General features: G+C 35.0%; 1 protein-coding gene across 4 annotated transcripts; it reads right to left on the minus strand.

Annotated features, from left to right (window-relative positions):
* Positions 1-314: 314 nt before the first annotated feature.
* LOC121328316 (protein tyrosine phosphatase domain-containing protein 1-like) lies at positions 315-14,741 on the minus strand. Of its 4 annotated transcripts, none has more exons than XM_041272933.1 (11): positions 14,555-14,741; positions 8,487-8,560; positions 7,960-8,055; positions 6,043-6,214; positions 5,455-5,535; positions 5,049-5,167; positions 4,528-4,665; positions 3,802-4,235; positions 1,959-2,144; positions 1,617-1,727; positions 315-1,253 (listed from the first exon to the last, which is right to left on the minus strand). In XM_041272933.1, the coding sequence occupies exons 3-11, from the start codon at positions 8,045-8,047 to the stop codon at positions 1,122-1,124; spliced, it is 1,461 nt and encodes a 486-aa protein (XP_041128867.1). In that variant the 5' UTR covers positions 8,048-8,055; positions 8,487-8,560; positions 14,555-14,741; the 3' UTR covers positions 315-1,121. The 4 variants fall into 4 exon arrangements, with proteins under 4 accessions (XP_041128867.1, XP_041128864.1, XP_041128865.1 ...); XM_041272930.1 differs by having other exon boundaries at positions 2,971-4,235; XM_041272931.1 differs by lacking the exon at positions 8,487-8,560 and having other exon boundaries at positions 2,971-4,235.
* Between the last annotated feature and the right edge of the window lie 4,380 nt (positions 14,742-19,121).

Here is a 19,121-nt window from a genome sequence, read left to right on the forward strand (position 1 = left end):
CTCATTACAGAGAAACTGAGGTTAAAAGGTTGGAATACTTGACAATCAAAGGTCTAGAATTTTTCATCCATATCTACGACAAACATTTAATAACCAGTATATCTATATCTATATCTATATATATATATAATATATCTATATATATATATATATATATATATATATATATATATATATATATATATATATATCACCTGCTTCCGTCCTGCCTCTCTCTCTCTCTCTCTCTCTCTCTCTCTCTCTCTCTCTCTCTCTCTCTCTCTCTCTCTCTATATATATATATATATATATATATATATATATATATATATATATGACACAAAGCCATATATATCAGGTACTTAAAACCATGCCATTTCCTGAATACTTAAGTATAAGTGTCATTTATTTACAAACTATGCAGCTGAGAAGTACTGTACATTGAATCATTTACTAATGTTGAATGTTTCTAAAATAGATTTGAATAACTTATTTTCAAGACTATGCAGGCCAATTTAAATGTTTCTACGAATGATGACCTGTTTAAAATGTGTACCAATTGATTCAATTTTATTTTTTTTTAAATGGTCAGTAAAAATATTTCGCTTTCTTAGTTGCATGTCCAGTTTGAAAAAGGTTCATCAAATTGTTGATACAATGGCACATTCTGTGCTATATCTTTTTTTATTTTATCAACTCAACTTTTTTCTAATAATTCTAAACAATTCCATGACCATTTGCCAAATATTTAACATAGAGACAACACACCAAAAAACAGATTATTAAATACATCTAGATAATAAAAACATTACATTTTAACAATGAACAGAATGTACCAAAATTACTGTAAATACTAAATTACAGCATATTAAAAAATAAACAAACATCTTTTAGCATTGCAACATGGCACTTGTCAATATGGCAGTTTATGAATAAAAAAAAGATTTTAAAAACAACAACAATTAGTTCAGATGTGAAAACACATCTCGTCTTACTTTTTACAACAAAATAAAATCACCAAATAGCAGCACAGCATTGATTCCATCTTCTGGGTTTATAATTCACCTTGTTATCTGTATTCGTTCCACTTCCAAACCTGTGACAACCAACATATTAAATACAGACAAGCCCAGGAGTCTGACTTAGGGACAATATAAACAATGGCAGGAGTTTTCTGCTTCTTCTATGGCTCTTCTCTTCTCATACAGGACTGGCTTTAAAATAGCTTTTAGGGTGCTGTATACCATTGGTCCATCAGCCGCATCAAATGTAATCTGGTTTAAAAAATTATATAAATATATAGATATATGATTTCAAATGTAGGTAAGGTAATTACACCTATATGTAGTTAACTCAATGTTGTATTTATACTGATGAAGTATCCTTCAACTATCGTCGAGAAAAACATTTGAACACATGAAGAACATAAATTAAGCTTTAAAAAATTGTTATGGGATATTATTAAAATATATTTATCAAAAGAAATTACACAAATTGATAAACAGTTTGGTTAAACAGTAAGTACAAATTATAGATAAAACAAACAAAACAGTTAAAATGTGAAATATATACACACACACACAAACACACACAAACACACACACACACACACACACACATATACACTCTGAACTTGCCTTGGTAAAAGCTTTTGTAATACGTGCAAGAAAAGCCTCATCCACATCCTCTGGTATCGAATGTAAATGTGCTACACAGTCTACAATAGAAACAATGGTTTGCTGTGGTCCCTAAATTGGAAAAATAAAAAATAGTGAATAACTTAATTCAAAAGAATTGAGAACAATTAGATATGCTACAGTTCATTACATACATATAATACATGAATATTTTTAAAATAACAGTTAACAGACTGACTGTGCTAAAGTAGACTGTAGTTGTACTGCATCATATTAAAAAAAAACGTAAAACTATACTGTATTATCTGTTTGTTCAAATATAAAATGGGGATTAAATATGACCTTTTCCAGTGTGTAAATGGCCTCATCCAGATTATCACATTTTTGTACTAAAATCTGAATATCTTGTTTGGTTATGACTGGCTCCTTCAGTTGCTCCAGCCAGGACCACATAAGGCCAGACAGTACAAAGGGATCTCTTTCTGTGGATATTCTGTCCCAGGCTCCTTCTCTAGAATTAAGTTCCCTCTGTCAAGTAAAATAAAACAATCATATCACAAAAAGTATAATCCTCAACCCTCAACCATTTGTAGAGTTGTATGTCCAGAACCAAGCAACAACAAAACCAGAAGCCCTTTGAATTTTTTCATCAAGTTTTGTATAGATTGTTATTAAATGTTATTCATGTGTTAAAAACTGGCAGTGTGAATGACATTCTACAATCTTTAGCTTGGAAAATGGCTTGCAGAGGCATCAACTGACTGCACTCATACATCGTCAGACCACCCAAAATATTTTAACGAACAAGAATGTTTTACAGCTATTAAGAGTTGCTAAGCCAGGAGCAGCACCTGCAGCTGTAACAGTGGTTACTTGCATGGGGACCATGGTTGGAAACAAGATCTTTGGGGGAGGCAAGCCAACTCACAATAACAGCTGTGACTCCAGCTGAACGCTGATGCTTCAGTGACAGCTACTGAGATTTCTTGAGACAGACAGAACAATCACATGTAATTAGTTTTGGAGCTTTGCAGTCCTGAATCAAGCACAGCTCAATCCTGAGCCTCTACTACCAACTCATTCTCTACAGTTGGGAAAACTCAAAAGCAGAGGCTGTTTCAAGGTATTTTACAACATGTTATTGTAACTGGAGAATACCAACCAGCTGGTGTGTTGATAGCTTTTATGGGATGGCGTTAAAGGAAGCAACCAGAATATGATATATACCTAATAAAACCAGAACTCAACACTAAATTGGTACACACATTGTCAACCTTTTTAACAGTAACAAATGTTATGAATGTCATTACTTCCTGACCAAATTGATTACATGATGATGTTAGACAATATGTACCTGCCAACTTTCAACTTTTTCTATAAGTTCTGCATCCTCATCACAGTCCAAGTCAACTGCAAGTGCTTGTGCTACCAACACCCTTCTGGATTCAAGAGTTAGCTCAGACTGTAAAGTAATAAATGGGATCTCCTCTGACCTATCAGTATCTTCTTCTCCAATATGAAAGACAGTTTTTGAAGATGTAGGAGCTTCTGTTAATGGGGATTGGGAGTTGCTGTTACCCTGTAACACACTTTTGCCATTAACAGAAAATTTGTTCTGATTATCACCTCCACTGTCAAACTGTGCCTCACTCCTGGTATTTTTTCGAGGTCTCTCCGACTGGTTGCTAGTTTTTACTGATGAGGACCCAAGGGAGAAAGTTCTGCTGCGCTGCACTTCTTTTGGATGTTTTCTCCTTTGGAAAAGTGGAGATCCATTTTGCTCTACTGTGCTAGCTACTTTTTTCTGGTCCCAAATACTTGATGTGGTTAAACAAAAAGGATCTTGTTTGCTGTTGCCTGATTGCAATGTTTCAAAGAGAGTGGAAAAGTTTGGTTTTGAAGGATCTATTACTATACAAGATTGCGAGTTGTTCTGAGACAAACATTGTTTATTGAGGGAGTTGGGGCACAGCATCCCTGCAGGCATGGTCAGAGGCAGACCACTGTGCTCCAGAAGGAATTCTGCCCTCCTCAGATCAGAGTCACTGAAACTAAGGCGCTTTTTCAGGTAAGATAATGGCTGGAGACATTCAGCATTACGCCTTTTCCAAAGAGGATCAAATTCATTTTCACTGGGAAGTACAGAGTCACTAGGTACAAATTCTGCTTTCGGCATTTTGGATACCTCGACACCCTTTCCATGTAATTCTTTGTCCAACTGCAGGATAGCCAGCTGCGAGACTGTTTTCTCTATCTCTGCTGAAAGGTCTGGAATCTCTAAAACCTCTTCTTCTATAACTTGTCTGTTCTCAGCAATGTCCAGCAGTAACTTGCAAATGAGTTGAACAATTTTTGGCACGTTTTTCAGCTGTCGGGCCTCGTAGCCATGCAAAAGGTGACGCTGGCGGATCAAATACTGAGACAGAGTTACAGCATTTGCTTTGGGTTCTGCACAGGCAAAAACGTTTCTTAATGGAATCAAAAACTGGGCAAACTCCCGTACACACAACAGCTGACCTCGGGTCTGAATTGAATTGGGTCGTTTAGCCCTTACAAACAAAATGGCTTGGTCTGCAGTCATTCTTACTGCAAAGACTAAATAACAGGCTAACAAAACCCCTGGAAGAAAAAAAAAAGAAAGAAATTACATATTTAAGGTGGTAACATTAATGGGGTAAAATCATTTGTAAGGTCACTTAAAAAAGTTACAATATCATAAAAAATCAAGTATTACACAATGGCATGATATTCTACTTTTCTATGGTTAAATATGAATTAGGTCAATCTGTGCAGAGCTAAACATAACAATGTGATTAAAATGATGAATTAATTGGTATTATTAAATATGCATATCACTTAATTAACAGATAGTCTGTTTAGTTATATGAAAAGTACAGGAGGATTGTTTTACCTGTTCTTCCAAGCCCTGCATGACAATGAATTGCCAATTTCCCCTCTTGCATTGCAAATGACATGACTTTTACCATATCAAGGATAGTAGTAAGTGAAGCCACACCATAGTCCTTCCATCCAAAATTATAAAAGTAAACTGAAAATGTAAAAAAAAAAATATATATATATATATATATATATATATATATATATATATATATATATATATATATATATAAAACAAAATAAATGTATCTATAAACAGGAACATTTCACCTTGCTTTTGAACTGAATTCATAGATTATTTAAGCAGCAAGCTCTTTACCTACCTACATGCGGTACAAACACCTCCAACATATACCTGTCAGCAGGACATTCACCCCACCAGGGGGATAAAAATAATAATACATCCTACTTGTCAATTAATTTAAAAAATAAATAAATAAATAAAAATTAACCTTATCCTGGGTGATGAAGCACACATCTATTAGTTATGTGCTAATTAAGAGCAGAACAACAGAACAACAGGCATTGACTTACTTCCAGCATCCATAAATATCTCTGGCTGGTAGGTGAAGCCACTCTCTTGTTCCAGTGAGTTCCCACAGCTTGCATGCTCTCCAGGGCGCTGCAGATTAATTATGGTCTTTACATCATACCTGAATCAGCAAGTACCACAGTGAGACAGTAATTACAGTATTGAGTTACACAACTGTAGGCCATTAAAGATATATATTTCAACAAGCGTGTATGGGAGAGAACATATCACTCACTACCTGGTGATGTAAACTAGAAACAAACAACAAATCAATATAGTCCATGGTCTCTTCAACACTTAAGTTTTTTTTGTCACTGATTCTGTAAGATATCGTTGTTCCTGCAGCAATATATGATGACATACAAAGGTAAAACCCATGTGTTCTGTTACAATTAATGTTAACCTTACCTTTGAAACTGTTTAATTATGTTGTACTTTTCAATAATTTCAGTTGAAGGCCGTGCCATTGCCAGTAAATTATCTGTAATCCTGAAATAAAAAATAATTTTGTCCAATTTAAAACTTACTGTCATACATACTGCAATAAAGGTTGTGCTATATTTTTTTTCTCATCTGAAAAGCTGATCAAATGGAACTGTATTGCTAAAGACATTTGACCTATACAAACTCTCAAACTCTGTTCAGTAAACAAAACAAACAAAAACAAAACCCTCAAACAAAAGTCCTTATCCCTACAATCCTGATAACTGTTATGTATTTAAACTTTGTTAATATAGTTTTTAAAACAAAAGTCCTATGGACTTTTAAAAAATATATAATAACCATAATCTATCCCTGCTGATGGACAGTTCTAGTCAATACATTAATTTACAATTGATTTTGTCTGTCACAGTATACATATATATTTTTTGGTCTTAAATTTTTTATTACAGCATACATACTTAACTGCAATATGTGTTTCGATATGTAAATATAGATGGGTTATTTTGCGCTGTTTTGCAAAATTTTGAATGTTCAGAACTATGTATTGTTTACCATGAAGAATAGAGTCCTTTGATTGCTTGTTCCTCGTCACTCCATCTCGATGGATTTTCATACTTGCAGGCACGGCCTCCACATGCCATTGAACACTGCATGTAGCCAGGGATGACATGTCGTAGTCTCTCTCCAACTTTTGTATATTTTGCAGTTGGTCTCCTTGTAATGGCTAAACATAAACAACAAAAAAAGGCTCATTGTCATTTAAATTGCACCTGTAAATCTTTTCTGAATGCTATACAATTTGATAGTAATCTTTACCCTTCACTAATAATAACATTTTTAAAAAATGGTCAATAATACCTGCTACTGTATTTATTTGAATGGATAAACTAACAGAAGGTTTAAAATAACATCAAAGAAATTGTACAATATTTTAGCAAACAATCTAAATAAAACTGTCTGTTTGTCGCATTCCTGAGGAGGTACCTATTATTCCCTCATGATACTGATAGCACAAACTAACACATAACATGATTGCCAGTTGCTCCACAAATTAAAGAAGCAAGCAGACCAGTCCCATGGCATTACATTTACTCCCTGACAAGTCTGTGTTTGTCTCTGCAATGCTGACTGACAAGACGACCTCCATGACCCGATGCGTGGATGACGAGAGCCTCTCGACAGCAGAGATTCGCCGCCTCTGCAACACGTTCAGAAGAACATCTGAGGCAGAGTGTCTCTGTCCCTGCCTGATGCTGTTTAAAAAATCCAAACCTGAGGACCTCTTGCTGGGACCCTGCGTTCCCAAATCCATTTTCCTCATCTGACTGCACTTCCAATGAGACCGAGATGGAATGACACTCTAGCTAACAGTGAATCAGCATAGTGCAATTCCCCACTGGTACAGCATTGTTATGTTGGTCCAATCCAGTCTAACAGCTCATTACCAGAGTTTGAGATGTTTCTATGACAACCAATTCCTAAGCTGTCAGTTATACTGTGACTGCTTTATTCTGCTATCTGGCAGAACTAGTCATACTGAGCAGAAGGGTAGTGGTTTGGGATTTTTTTTTTTTTAATTGCCCCAATATAGTGTGTAAAAATTATTATATTTACATTTATATTATATTTTCTTGGTTTATAAAATGAAAATACTGCAGAACCAACTGTTGTATATGGGCAACGTTTTTTAGGCAATTACAACAAAGGACAGCAACCACAAAGACTTGCATTGAAATAACAGGTTAAGGTACAACACAAAAGTTAGAAACAACAAATCAAAGCTTGTTTATCACATTTTAATGTAGTGATTACAGTAGTTACTAATAATACTATACTAATATGTCCGTTTTAGAGAAGTACTGTTAATTTATATAAGATTCATCTTAATTTTAGCTTAGATGCGTCATGCTGGACATCCCACACTTCCCTAGGCTATAGATGTAATTACACACAGTCTGACAGCATTAAGAAAAGATTAACAGGATATTAAGTACTGTAACAATAACGACTGTTTAATGCTGTCTATCACACATCCCACCAGAAGCAATATCCGTATTAAAATATCAATAACATAGCTAGTTGGCATGTGTCAGAGTCAGCAATACAAATGAGGATCAGAGGTCATCCCCAAATTGAACATTAGAAAAGGACAAGCTGACAAATAATGCAGTTAGGTTACCTAGCCAAGTGCAAAGCTACAGAACAAATCTGTGGACAAGCATCGAATGATTATTTTCCATGAAGGGCATATTGTCAACAATCAATTGAGATCGATATTTAGAGCTTTTCAGACATTTAATTTTTAAAGCAACGCAGAAGGTGAGTTAAATTAGTTCACAGCAAACTAAACTATGCAATAATGTAGTAAACAATGTGTCTGTTCTGTGCTTTAATACCACTTTAAAGATAAAATTATAATAATAACAAGTGTGGTGCAGGACAATTAAACAGTTAATTAAATTGTATTACCTGATTCCATTTCTGGATTAAATCCCCAACTATTTACTACTATTGGTGAGTAAGTTATTTCATTCTGTAAAGAAACAACTGCTGCCATGGCAGTACCTGTTAGAATAAAGAGAAAACAAAAGATTTGAAACTTTCAGAAGTGAAAACTGGTTTAATTTCCAGTTTTCCGTGAATGTGATTATGTGCAGTTTATACTATATTACAAACATTTATGATACTGTATGACTGTGTACTGTAACCTGTACAGTATGATCTGCTGCATATTTATTGTCAAATACTGCACAAAAATAAATAATGTAGTACATTATTACTGTATTTTTTAAAGCTAAAACTAGGTACTGTGGTGATAATAAAAACAAACAAACAAACCAGCAAAACAGTTTGGGCTGCACCAATAAGATGTGTAACGTGGCAGAATATCTAACTTGGGGATGAGTAGCAGAACAGTCCATAACAGGTTTTAAGAGATAAAATGTGTAAGGTGGGTGCTAAATACACTTGGTTTATAAAATAACAAAAAAAAGAACCTTTAAAACCTGGTCTGGATCGTTCTGCTTAGATGTGCAGTTGCTTATTCTGTGCTGGAAGTAGAACATGGCATCTGGAAGGAGAAAAGTTATCTTACAGTACAGATTTGAAGATTTGAAGTAAACAACCTCTCACAAGGAACCTGGGCCAATTTCAATTAATCATTTGAAAAACTGCCAATATTTCTCAGCGGTTGTTCCATGTTACCTCCTTAATACCAGTGACCAATAAAATACGTAACAGGATAGTAGTGATAGGAGTGGCCGCTAGATGTATTTTGTGCACATCAACAGGTTTATGTGTAAATGGGGGTATACAGTAAAGTACTAATGTGAACACCAATTAGCTTAAGGTTTGTCTGGGTTTTTTTACCTAAATACCAAGGCAGAACTACAGTATAGCATTTAAACTAAAGTTATGAATATGCATTCATTTACATTGATATTTATGTTTAAACCTCAAAAAAGCCTCATCTTTTGTGGTTTTACACACAAGCCTAAACAAAAATGACCTGGCCATTCACAGATTTCATTAAAAAGTCTGTCTCCATAAAAAAAATAACAACAATAAATAATGTGTAATCTGTAATTGTGGTCTAAACCTGTATACATCTTTAAATCAATATACAGTATAGGATGAAATGCAATACGCCCACAACTGAAAGAAATTGATGGAAATTAAGTAATTTGTACAATAAACACATTTTTTGTCAGATCCCATTTGAACAGTTTGTCATGTCCCAGAGGTTACAATTAATTGAATCTATAATGTGAGTCACGCAATAAGGTATCAGCCTCAAGCTCCACTGTCACAACAAGAAGATTACACTTAAGGTGGTTCAAGGAACATCAAGAGGCATTGAAAAGCAGCAATGTTATTCTCAATGTAGCTCTATTCAAATGTTAAATTATTGAAATTTGGATTTTCAAAACAAAATGGAAGAAGCTTTTATTGTGAACATTTAGACATACAGATACACTGTACTTTAGCTGCACATTAACTGTGTTCATATAGGCACCTCTGCTCACATATAAAAAAAAAACAGAAGGCTATTTTCTTTGCCAAAGAATTCCAACATATGGTGAACTGTTGAAAGCTGAAACATTATTTGTATTTTGGTTAGACAACTAGATAATTTAACATGAAGAAATAATTATTTACCTGTTACCCAGACAACGGAATGACTTACAGTCATTTGCATCTTTGAAGGTACTGCAGCTAATGAAAAGAACAGCAGACAAATGCAGAACAACAAAAACCTGATATCTTCTTGACTTCAAAAACACCCAGAGAGAATATTCTAGACCCACTGCAATCCAACAAAGTCACAGTAAAAGAACAGCGTCAAAGACATTTACAGCTGCCTCCTTGTCTTATTTAATTCACATTTATCCTCACTGATCCTTTTGGGTAATAACTAACAGAGAGGATAATAAGATCCTAAAATTCAATTTATCGCATTAGCATCTGGCATTTAGTTAAAAACACGAGCATTAGCATCTGCCATTTAGTTAAAAACACAAGCTTAATGTAACGCTGTGAGATGTGTGTGAATTCTTGTTTGCCTATAAAAAAATGTAAGGCTGCCAAAAGTGTGTAAACAGTACTTGGAAAACAAATCCAATGGCTATTTTTGACTCCTCCTCAATTAACAGCCTAATCCAATTACTCCAAAAATAGCTACACAATCTATAAGGTATACCTCTAATAAGATATGTTAGCAAGTACATTTTAAAGGAACCTTTAAACTGTGAACATCTATGTGCCAATGACCATACAGTACAGTATATTGGATTTAAACAATGGTCGACAATGGTTTAAAATGTAACGGCTATGCCTGGTTTTGTGGCATGATGCATTAGTTCCAAGTAATTTTAGGTCAATCCTGATTTGCCCATGCTAATACAAGTAAAAAAAAAAAAAAAAAAAAAAAGTTAAGTAAAGGAAATTAAGGCATCAACTGATCAGCACTCTTACCAAATGGCATATTTCAAATCAACAGACTTAACCACCCAGTACAGGTAGTAAGAAATAAAAGAATTATCATGAATACTGCATACCACGTTTTTTGAAAAAATGTTGCAAAATCTGATTTCTAAGTAAGACACTGGAAAATTCACTGGAAACCCAATTTACAGTTTATCCTTTCATAACAGCTGGTTTGAAAGCTCCCTATGGATACACCTTTAAAATCTATAGATTATTAATTTATTTCTATTGCAACAGGACCTTTGAAAGGGTATGGTAGCAGATGTGTGCTGTGTCAGTAGTGTGATAGCAACAGCAAACACATTAGAAAGATCAGGAATACATGTTTGTAATCTCATTGTTACAAAGCAAGAAAGATATTTACCATGACACACTGTGCATACAGTACACAAACATATCACTGTTACTCAGTAACAGAGTTAATTTTCAATATATATTGAGATAATCAGAACTATGTATTGAAGAGGCCTCCCGAGTTTGATATGGAAAGAATGGAAAGATGTTGCTTGACACAATTTGAATGACATGGTTTATACTGCAGTATAGAAGTAGTATACAGCAATTGCACTATAAAGACTGACTGAATAGTAGAGGGATGGGTCAGAGAAGTGCCATCCATTGGATGAGACAATAAACTCAGGGAATATGAACTATCCCATGTCACGCTTTTAATTACAAGTCAGATGATCTCAGCTACTGGTATAAAAGATAAACCAACTACTACAAATATACTTTCTTAGTCATTTGTAGTCTGCGTAAAACCCACAGTACATACTGTATTTATATGAATAATTAATGTTATTTGCATCTGTGGTGGGTTATGGGAGGAAGTGATGGGACACGGGAAGCACATAGTTGTGGTTGGATTCTTTATTTATAATTCCCACAAGAAAAAAATGCCTCTGTTACCAGCTATGGTAAACAGAGGCTAAAAATGAAAACAAAACCAGAACATAAACACTGTCACAGGGTTTTCCAGTATTCCACACCCCACAGTAGGTGGCTCGGGCTCCCTCTTAAAAAAAACCCAGGACACGTAACTCCTGCAGCTCCCAAGGATCTCAGGGAAACAGTCCAGACTCGCAGGCAGCTGGTCTGGGAATCCTCAGTCTGAGTGTAAACAAAAAAACAAACAAACCAAACAAAAGAACAAAACTCACAGAGCTCATGCAGCATAACTGTCTCCATCCAGGATAGCCACCAAATGGCAGAACCCCACAGCTTAAATAGTGCTGAGCCCTGCCCCTACAGTAAGTGCACTGCCCAACCTCAGTCAATTGTCAAACGCAGCACAGTTGATTGCAATAATGGGGCTCAACCATGAGGTTCTGCCCCAAGTTAAGATGGCCACCACCACTGTGGCTTCTGCCCAAACCATGACTCGGCCATTCTCCTGTGTCTCGGTCCTTCCTGCACAGCTCTGTCAGTAGTCGGGAGGGCAAATTACAAGAGGGACTCCTTTCACTCCTGTCACAGCATCTTTCAGCTTAAGATATGTTTTATTTAACCTTTACCCTATTACAACCTATTATGTATTGCTATTTCTATTCATTATTGGCCATACATATGCAATCTACAGTACGTTTGAGAGCCTGAGACATAACTGTTAACCTCAGTGATCTAAAGCAAAACATAGGATTTCACAAAAAGGCAGCTCAAAGCTCAAAGGTGAGTGTTTCTATAAGGAGCAAATAAGGTTAACATGCATGATGCATTACAACTTTAATTGTAGAGACTGATGTTAAATACTTTGAACCAAAGGGTGTGATAAATAATTGGTGTATAAGTAATGAGAAAGTGAGCACTGTACTGCTACTAGATAAATCGTATTGGAAATGAAACAGGACTGGATCAGGTGCAAATTAAAAACTATTTTCCATAGCAAAATAACAGTAAATAAAGTAATATTTCTCTAAACCTAGTTTTTCCATTTACATGTACAGTATTATATTGCATTGATTAAACATCCATCTAATAAACACTGCAGAATAAATTAATACAATTGACTATTGGACTGGCCTGAATGAATCTTGTTAAGCTGGCTGGAGCTAGTTCATATCTGCTGCCGTTTGATGTTTAGTTCACTGAATCTGAATCAAACTGAATCAAAGAGCAAATGCCACATCTATACTTAGCAACAGACTTGTCAATCTGCCAAACATTGGCCCTGAAAATAATTAACAGAAGTAGATTTTTTTTTTTTTTGTCTTATATATATTGCATTAAGTATAGCAGAAACTGTATTTTCTTTTTCTCAGATAGTCTTACAAAATGTTTGGGTAAAAATATATTTAAACTCAAATTCAATTACATCCAAGGGAAATCAATAAAAAATATATATAGAATTCGGAGGATTCTACATTCCAACTCAGCACAGAAGTTGAAAATCATCTTCACTGTGTCAACAAATTCTAAAACTAAGAGAAGGATTGTACTGTATATGCCTATACTTACAGAAACATCTACCGATGCAACTTGTTTACCTATAGCATGTGCAAAATGGTTTGACTTGGAAGTTCTTACAATACGTAATTTGTTAGTCAGATTAAGCAGATGATAATGTACTGTAAATTAATTATGCAGAAGTTAGGCTAGCACTTGGGCTTGTTCGGACTTGAGAAATGATATGCTGTTAATCAATTAGAACATCAACAAGCAAAATATGTTTGTTTGTTTGTTTTTTATCTCTAATGCTGACTAATGGAAACTGCAAAGCTTCACTGACAAGAGACACAGGGCTTTTACCTTTAAAGTGTTGGAACTGACAGTTTTTACATCATTTCAGTCAGAAAGTTAAAACCCTGCCACAGAAGCCCTCCCCGACAGTCGGAAAAGCTTTGATACAGTACAGTATGTCTTAATCCATTTTTCTTTAGTAAAATTAACTCAAACTTCATAATATTGTATTCATTGCAGTGTTTTTCAATTAAGTAAAACATTATCGTATGCATTCTTGAGAATATCTTGTTTAGAGATTGCCCCTCATGTCTTTCCAGCTGCTAGGAGTATGGGAAGCCACATAATCCCGTGTCTAAGACTACAGGAGACACTGCGTTTGGAAGAAAGTTACAAAGGCCACTCTGAAATCTTGTATTAACAATATCTGTACAGTACATGTAACTTAGTTTACAGGATGTTTGCCACTTTAAAAATGTAAGTGTAAACTGTCTACAGTAAACTGAATGGCAATTTTTAATGGAGGAGCAGGGCAATCTCAAGCAAATAATTTATCTGAAACCACCTAAGTAATATCTTTAGATTCTTGCTGCTGTGCTACATAGTGCATGGTCTATTGTAATAAGGAACCATGAATATAATGTGAACTGTGTGATGTTGAATACCTGAGCAACTATACAATTAAAATATTAGAATTTCCAGCACATATCTCGCTTACAGTGTCACACGTGTTGCAAAATTAAGTCTCATCATATCTTGCATTCTGCACAAAATCTCCTTTTGATGAAGAAACCTTCACAAGTGAGCTACTTCAAAGCGGGATCTTACACTATTTCCTTATCACGGCAAGTATTTGGAAAGTATCATATACTGCTTTGCCTGCTATGTGTTACAAGACACTAAATTGAGATTAGTTTAAAACATAAATACAGTGTTTGGCCCTACATACACTACGTAGTAAAGGGAGGAAATGTAGTTCAGTGGGGAAAAAAATAAACAAACTAGCAAGATGACAGCTTGCTATCTTACCAGGATTCCTCGGCAATTAATAAGCAATGAGTTTAAAATCGGTTACTTCATTTTTTATTTAATACGTTCCAAGACTGGATTTTTAATGTTTAGTGACAGTACAAAACGTCTCGGTCACTACCCGTACACAAAATAAAATTAACCACACGGTATAGAAATCTTAGTGTAACAATGAAACGGTGATGTTCCCTTCACTCTTTTTTTTTTCTCACTGTCAAGTCCCAGTAGGAAGAAGGTGATGTGTTACATTTCGAAATGTCTGGCACAGTTCACAATAAAATACAATATACAATTAGGACTGGGCAGAATTCTGTGTGTAGCAACCGCCTCTGCTTAGCCTACCTACGGTAACAGAAGTCATTTTATACAGTACCTTGTTCTTCCCTTGATTTCTTAAAGCTTGGGTCAGGTCCCTTTGTCCCATAGTGACTCAAAACAAACAGCACTGTGTTATTAAAAGCTCATATCTGAGCGCTGTTAGCCAATTTTACAGAATTGTGTACATTTTGTATTTACAGTACTGTCATGTATCCAATACAATGACATCTTTCCCTGCTCCTCAGCGGCAGCTCCCATTCGCCGGGGTTTAACATGTGACCACCCCAACGCTATAGCGACTAACGGCCGTTAAGGATTGGTTCTGTGCGCGTGCATGGGGCACGTGCACACTCTGCTGCAGCTTTGTCAAATCGCTTCTGTTCATTCCCCAGTCTCCGTTTTTGTTTATTTTTTTAAATTTTTCAAAAAAACATTTTTTTTCAAAATGTATTACACAATGTCAGTTGAAAGGTAAGGTTTTACTATTTTAAATGTATATACATATATACTTTGGAAAACTGAGTAACCGTGTTTTAATATTATGCGCAGCTGTAGAAAGTTATCGTATTTATTTGTCAAATGATTAATTATGCATTTATTAGTGTTGGAAACACGTATACTTTAGATGACTTTACAAAAAGGCAAAATTTAAGTTAGAACCTAACATTTGGATTATTAAATTATGTAACAGTTTTTGTTTTCACTATGCAACAGTATACGCCAAAAATTACTTAAAACCTGACGTAATTTTTAAAAAAATCGAAAATATCATATAAAAAGTTGGAAGAAATAGTGCTGGAATTAATACAAAATAAATATATTAATTGTTCATACTGTTCCACTGTCTAAGTAATTGTGTCTATCCATACAAATAAGGAAACATTCACTGTAATATATTATTGATGTGTGTGCAATATATATATATATTTTAATGGCATAGTTTAACAACTCCCCCTCCCTATAAACTGTTATTTGCCTTTGGATAAGTAACTGCCTTGTGGCCAAGGGTTATACTTAAGTGTTAACATTATGCCACCTGGTGGATAAACGTTATACTTGTAAATTTTCTTTGCAAGGAAATACAATCTAAAATGTATTTCGCTGAGTAGTGTACCTTTGATTCATGTAGATCACTTTTGTTATGCTTTACTTTAATAGTATACCTTTCAGCTTGTACGTGGCAGCCACATTGTACCATCAAAATGATTACCAAAAATGTGAAGAGTGTCTGTATCTCCTGTGAATGTGTTCCTCCCATTTGTCCACTTACTTGAAGTTCATTAACTGTTCAGCAAATTGCTTAAGGTGGTTCCAACATATATTTAATATAAACAAAAACAAATGGCTTTAGAACTAAAAAAAAAAAAAAAAAAACGTTTTTACCAGAAGACTATGTGAATGTAGGGACACAAAGTCCTGCACACCTCTTGGCTCTTATTAAGAATTAATTATATTTATCATACAAGCTATACTTGGTGGCAACCTCCCATGGCCTTGTTCGCTGTGTGGCATCATCCTGGCATAGCTATTGACTCATCTGAGGCCAAGTTGATGAATTAGAATTAGTCACATCCAACCATGCATTGCTATTGCTGGGCTTCTTCAATGCCACTTTCTTGAGCACCTGTATTTGTCAGCAACAGTGTCCAAATTCAACTCCTGAAACACCTCTCTTAAATGCACAGAGAAGCCTACTTTTCAAATGTAAAGATGCAAACAGGCGTGTTGGTTGAACTGTCTATCTATAATCTGTGCATTTGTCATTTTACCTGAATGAAAATGTATTGTATATATTACCCTTGGGACGTAAATGAATTGTTCTAGTGTAAGAAATCTGAAGGGCTTCCTATTGATTATATACCCCCACACCCAGTATTTACTTTTCTACTTGTGTGGCATATCTGCTCCATGAAGTTTCTGCAAGCTAAGGGATGGATAATGTATTATACTGTATAATTTAAGATGAAACCGGAACATGTTTAATGGTCTCTGAGCCCTGTTATTAAGGTTTGTACTCCAGTTCTTCTGTGAAAGTTACAAAACAAGCTACTCAAAAAAAATGACTGAGTAGACATTATTAGTAGTCCTTTGGAGCTCGTTTAAAGCAGTTGCAGATTTCACCTCTAGAGGTCATAGTAAAACCTGTTCTAGATCTTTTGGGAGATCGAATTGGAATCCCTCAAGGTGGTGTCAGCCATCTGTTGGAATGATATCATGAGGAATGCTTCGGAATGCTTGATTTTGAATGATGTCATCCCATCAGTATAATACCCCCAAAGTTAACATGGCTGTGGGGTTGTGTTTCCTCTAACACCTGTTGACACTACTTCACCACAGTGTGTGTTAACTGCATGTTTACATTATACTCATTTTGTACTTTATTGTTACTGAAAGGGTAAGGATAAAACGACTGTATTCCCCCGCTAAAACTGTTTTTTACTGATATATCCAACAGCTTGATGGAGAAAAACATGAATCAGTTCATTTAACTTAACAAAACATGCTTGAGGCAAAAATATTAGTCTCAAATTAACATGTTCAAGTTATTGTACACTATTTTATGTTGTGCTTATGTTGTTTTTAAGGTTGTAAAATTGTATTTGTTTTAAAATATAATAAAAATACATTTTAATTTGCAAATATCAGTACATAGGGACTGATTTCAAAATTGGGTAAGTACATTTTGAGAAAATGTACTCATTTTTTTGTAATTTCAAAAGTGTAAATATGCTTTGCCTATGGATATCCTGCAGACATCTGCATAATATAAAACATGCTTATTTAGTTTCATAGCTTTGTTATAAGATATTTACACATCATGAGTCAATATACCAATTTAACAGGTAACAAATGTCAAGGTGAAAGGTTCAATAAAAATATATGACAAAAAAAACACATTATAGCTTACAAAATATTGTGTTTATTTCAGGTTGTGTCTCTGAGTTCTCTGAATGGTTACCTCTTTTCCATTGTATTTATATTGCTTTACTAATATGGCATGGAGCTGTAAGCCTTTTGGTTATTTGTGGTGACCTATTATGATAGATAGACCCTCACATGTAACCTATAACAGCCATACTTAAATGCTTTATTAATTTAAATGTATGGTGTCACGTTTTACTTTAAATGGTGGCACTGTTAGGGTTTCCTGAATATCAAATACCATTAGAAAGTAAGTTAGGGGTTACAGTGACTAATTTCCCAGTTCAGATGCCCTGAAGGGGTTGGTGTTTTCTTGAGTGGCAAAAAGGTCAAAAGCAATTACAACCAGATGCACGTGGAAAAGAGTGCAGAGAGGGAATCTGCCTGCCACCACCAACATACCTGCACAATGCTGCATTTAAGAAAACCAATGGCTTTGCAACACTCTTTCTAACACAAGACCAAGCTACACAAGACAGGATATTTCATTGGTTTCTGTTTAATGGTTTCTGACAGATCTGTGTGGGTGCATTTAATTAAACTCCTGTAATGCATATAATATAACCATAGGAGTAACAAAGAGCATCATGCATAGTGCTGAAGGGGTGAGAAAGAGCTGGAACGGGAAATAGGCTTTATACTGACTAGGTTATACGCACGTGCTTCGACATTAGGCAGACCGCACAGAAAAGAAAAATAGCTCTCAAATGCAGGCCCGGTGGATACACTTTTATTTTTTTGTCATTTGTAAAATAATTAAGTACACAAAAAGTGTACAATTTGAACATGCTGTACCTATACACATACAAAGTATTAAATCGTGTGCAAGAATTTTAAACGAATAATTATATTTGGTCATATTATATTTTTTGTGGCTTTTGTTATTAAGTCTATTTTGTGTTTATCTTGCACATTTCATCTTTTCAAACTTGATTTTAATGTTTGTTTGGTTTTTTTTTTAAATAATTTTCGCAGATTGGTAGTGTGTCTTTTGGGTTAAATGGAGACATTTGACCAGTCTAACCTTTCATACTTTTTACTGTAGGCCTATGCATTAGACCCGACTGCAATGAAGCGTGAATACAATGACCGAATGCGCTTTCTATAATCATAATCAGTGGCTATGTTTGACTTTTAGCAAGCCACAACGGGACGTTATCACCACATTTTTTTTATTTATTTATTTATTTATGAAGTGCGTGATATGGTACAAACAATATGTGTGTGTGTGTGTGTGTGTGTGTGTGTGTGTGTGTGTGTAACTGCGTGAGACAAAAGAAAAAACACAGACGGGTCTCATTCCACAATCCCAGGCATACATTTGTCATAATGTTGACTGGGTGATTTGTATTAATGTGCATTTAAAATACACTCGCAGTTTTACTGCATTACCGGCGTACATTATAAACACTCAGTTTGCAGACTTTTTCCCTTAACTTCAGGTAATAAGTGTTGATGTTACCTTGCCATTTAAATGCATACACAATATGTAGAGTACCAGCGTTCCAGATATCGAACTCTTTCACAGTTATGAACACATTCGGAGTCTAACCTTTATATTTCTTGAACAAAGCGTTAAGTGTGACAGTACAATAATGTACCCGAACGTTAAACTAGTTTTGTGTTTATGGGGTTGTTAAATGGATGTTATTATACGCGCACACTTCTTTTGTAATCTGCCATTGCCTTAGCTGCAATGT

This window comes from Polyodon spathula, chromosome 16, assembly GCF_017654505.1.
Source record: "Polyodon spathula isolate WHYD16114869_AA chromosome 16, ASM1765450v1, whole genome shotgun sequence".
NCBI classification, from domain to species: domain Eukaryota; kingdom Metazoa; phylum Chordata; class Actinopteri; order Acipenseriformes; family Polyodontidae; genus Polyodon; species Polyodon spathula.

What these genes read in the sequence shown, in the direction of transcription:
- LOC121328316 (XM_041272931.1), bottom strand. Translation starts at nt 8,047, where the DNA reads ATGGCAGCAGTTGTTTCTTTACAGAATGAAATAACTTACTCACCAATA. An exon ending in AAAGGACTCTATTCTTCATG is followed by an intron (nt 5,536 to 6,042) that starts GTAAACAATACA and finishes TTTTTATTTCAG; the next exon opens with GATTACAGATAATTTACTGG. An exon ending in AAAAAGTTGAAAGTTGGCAG is followed by an intron (nt 2,145 to 2,970) that starts GTACATATTGTC and finishes TTTACTTGACAG; the next exon opens with AGGGAACTTAATTCTAGAGA.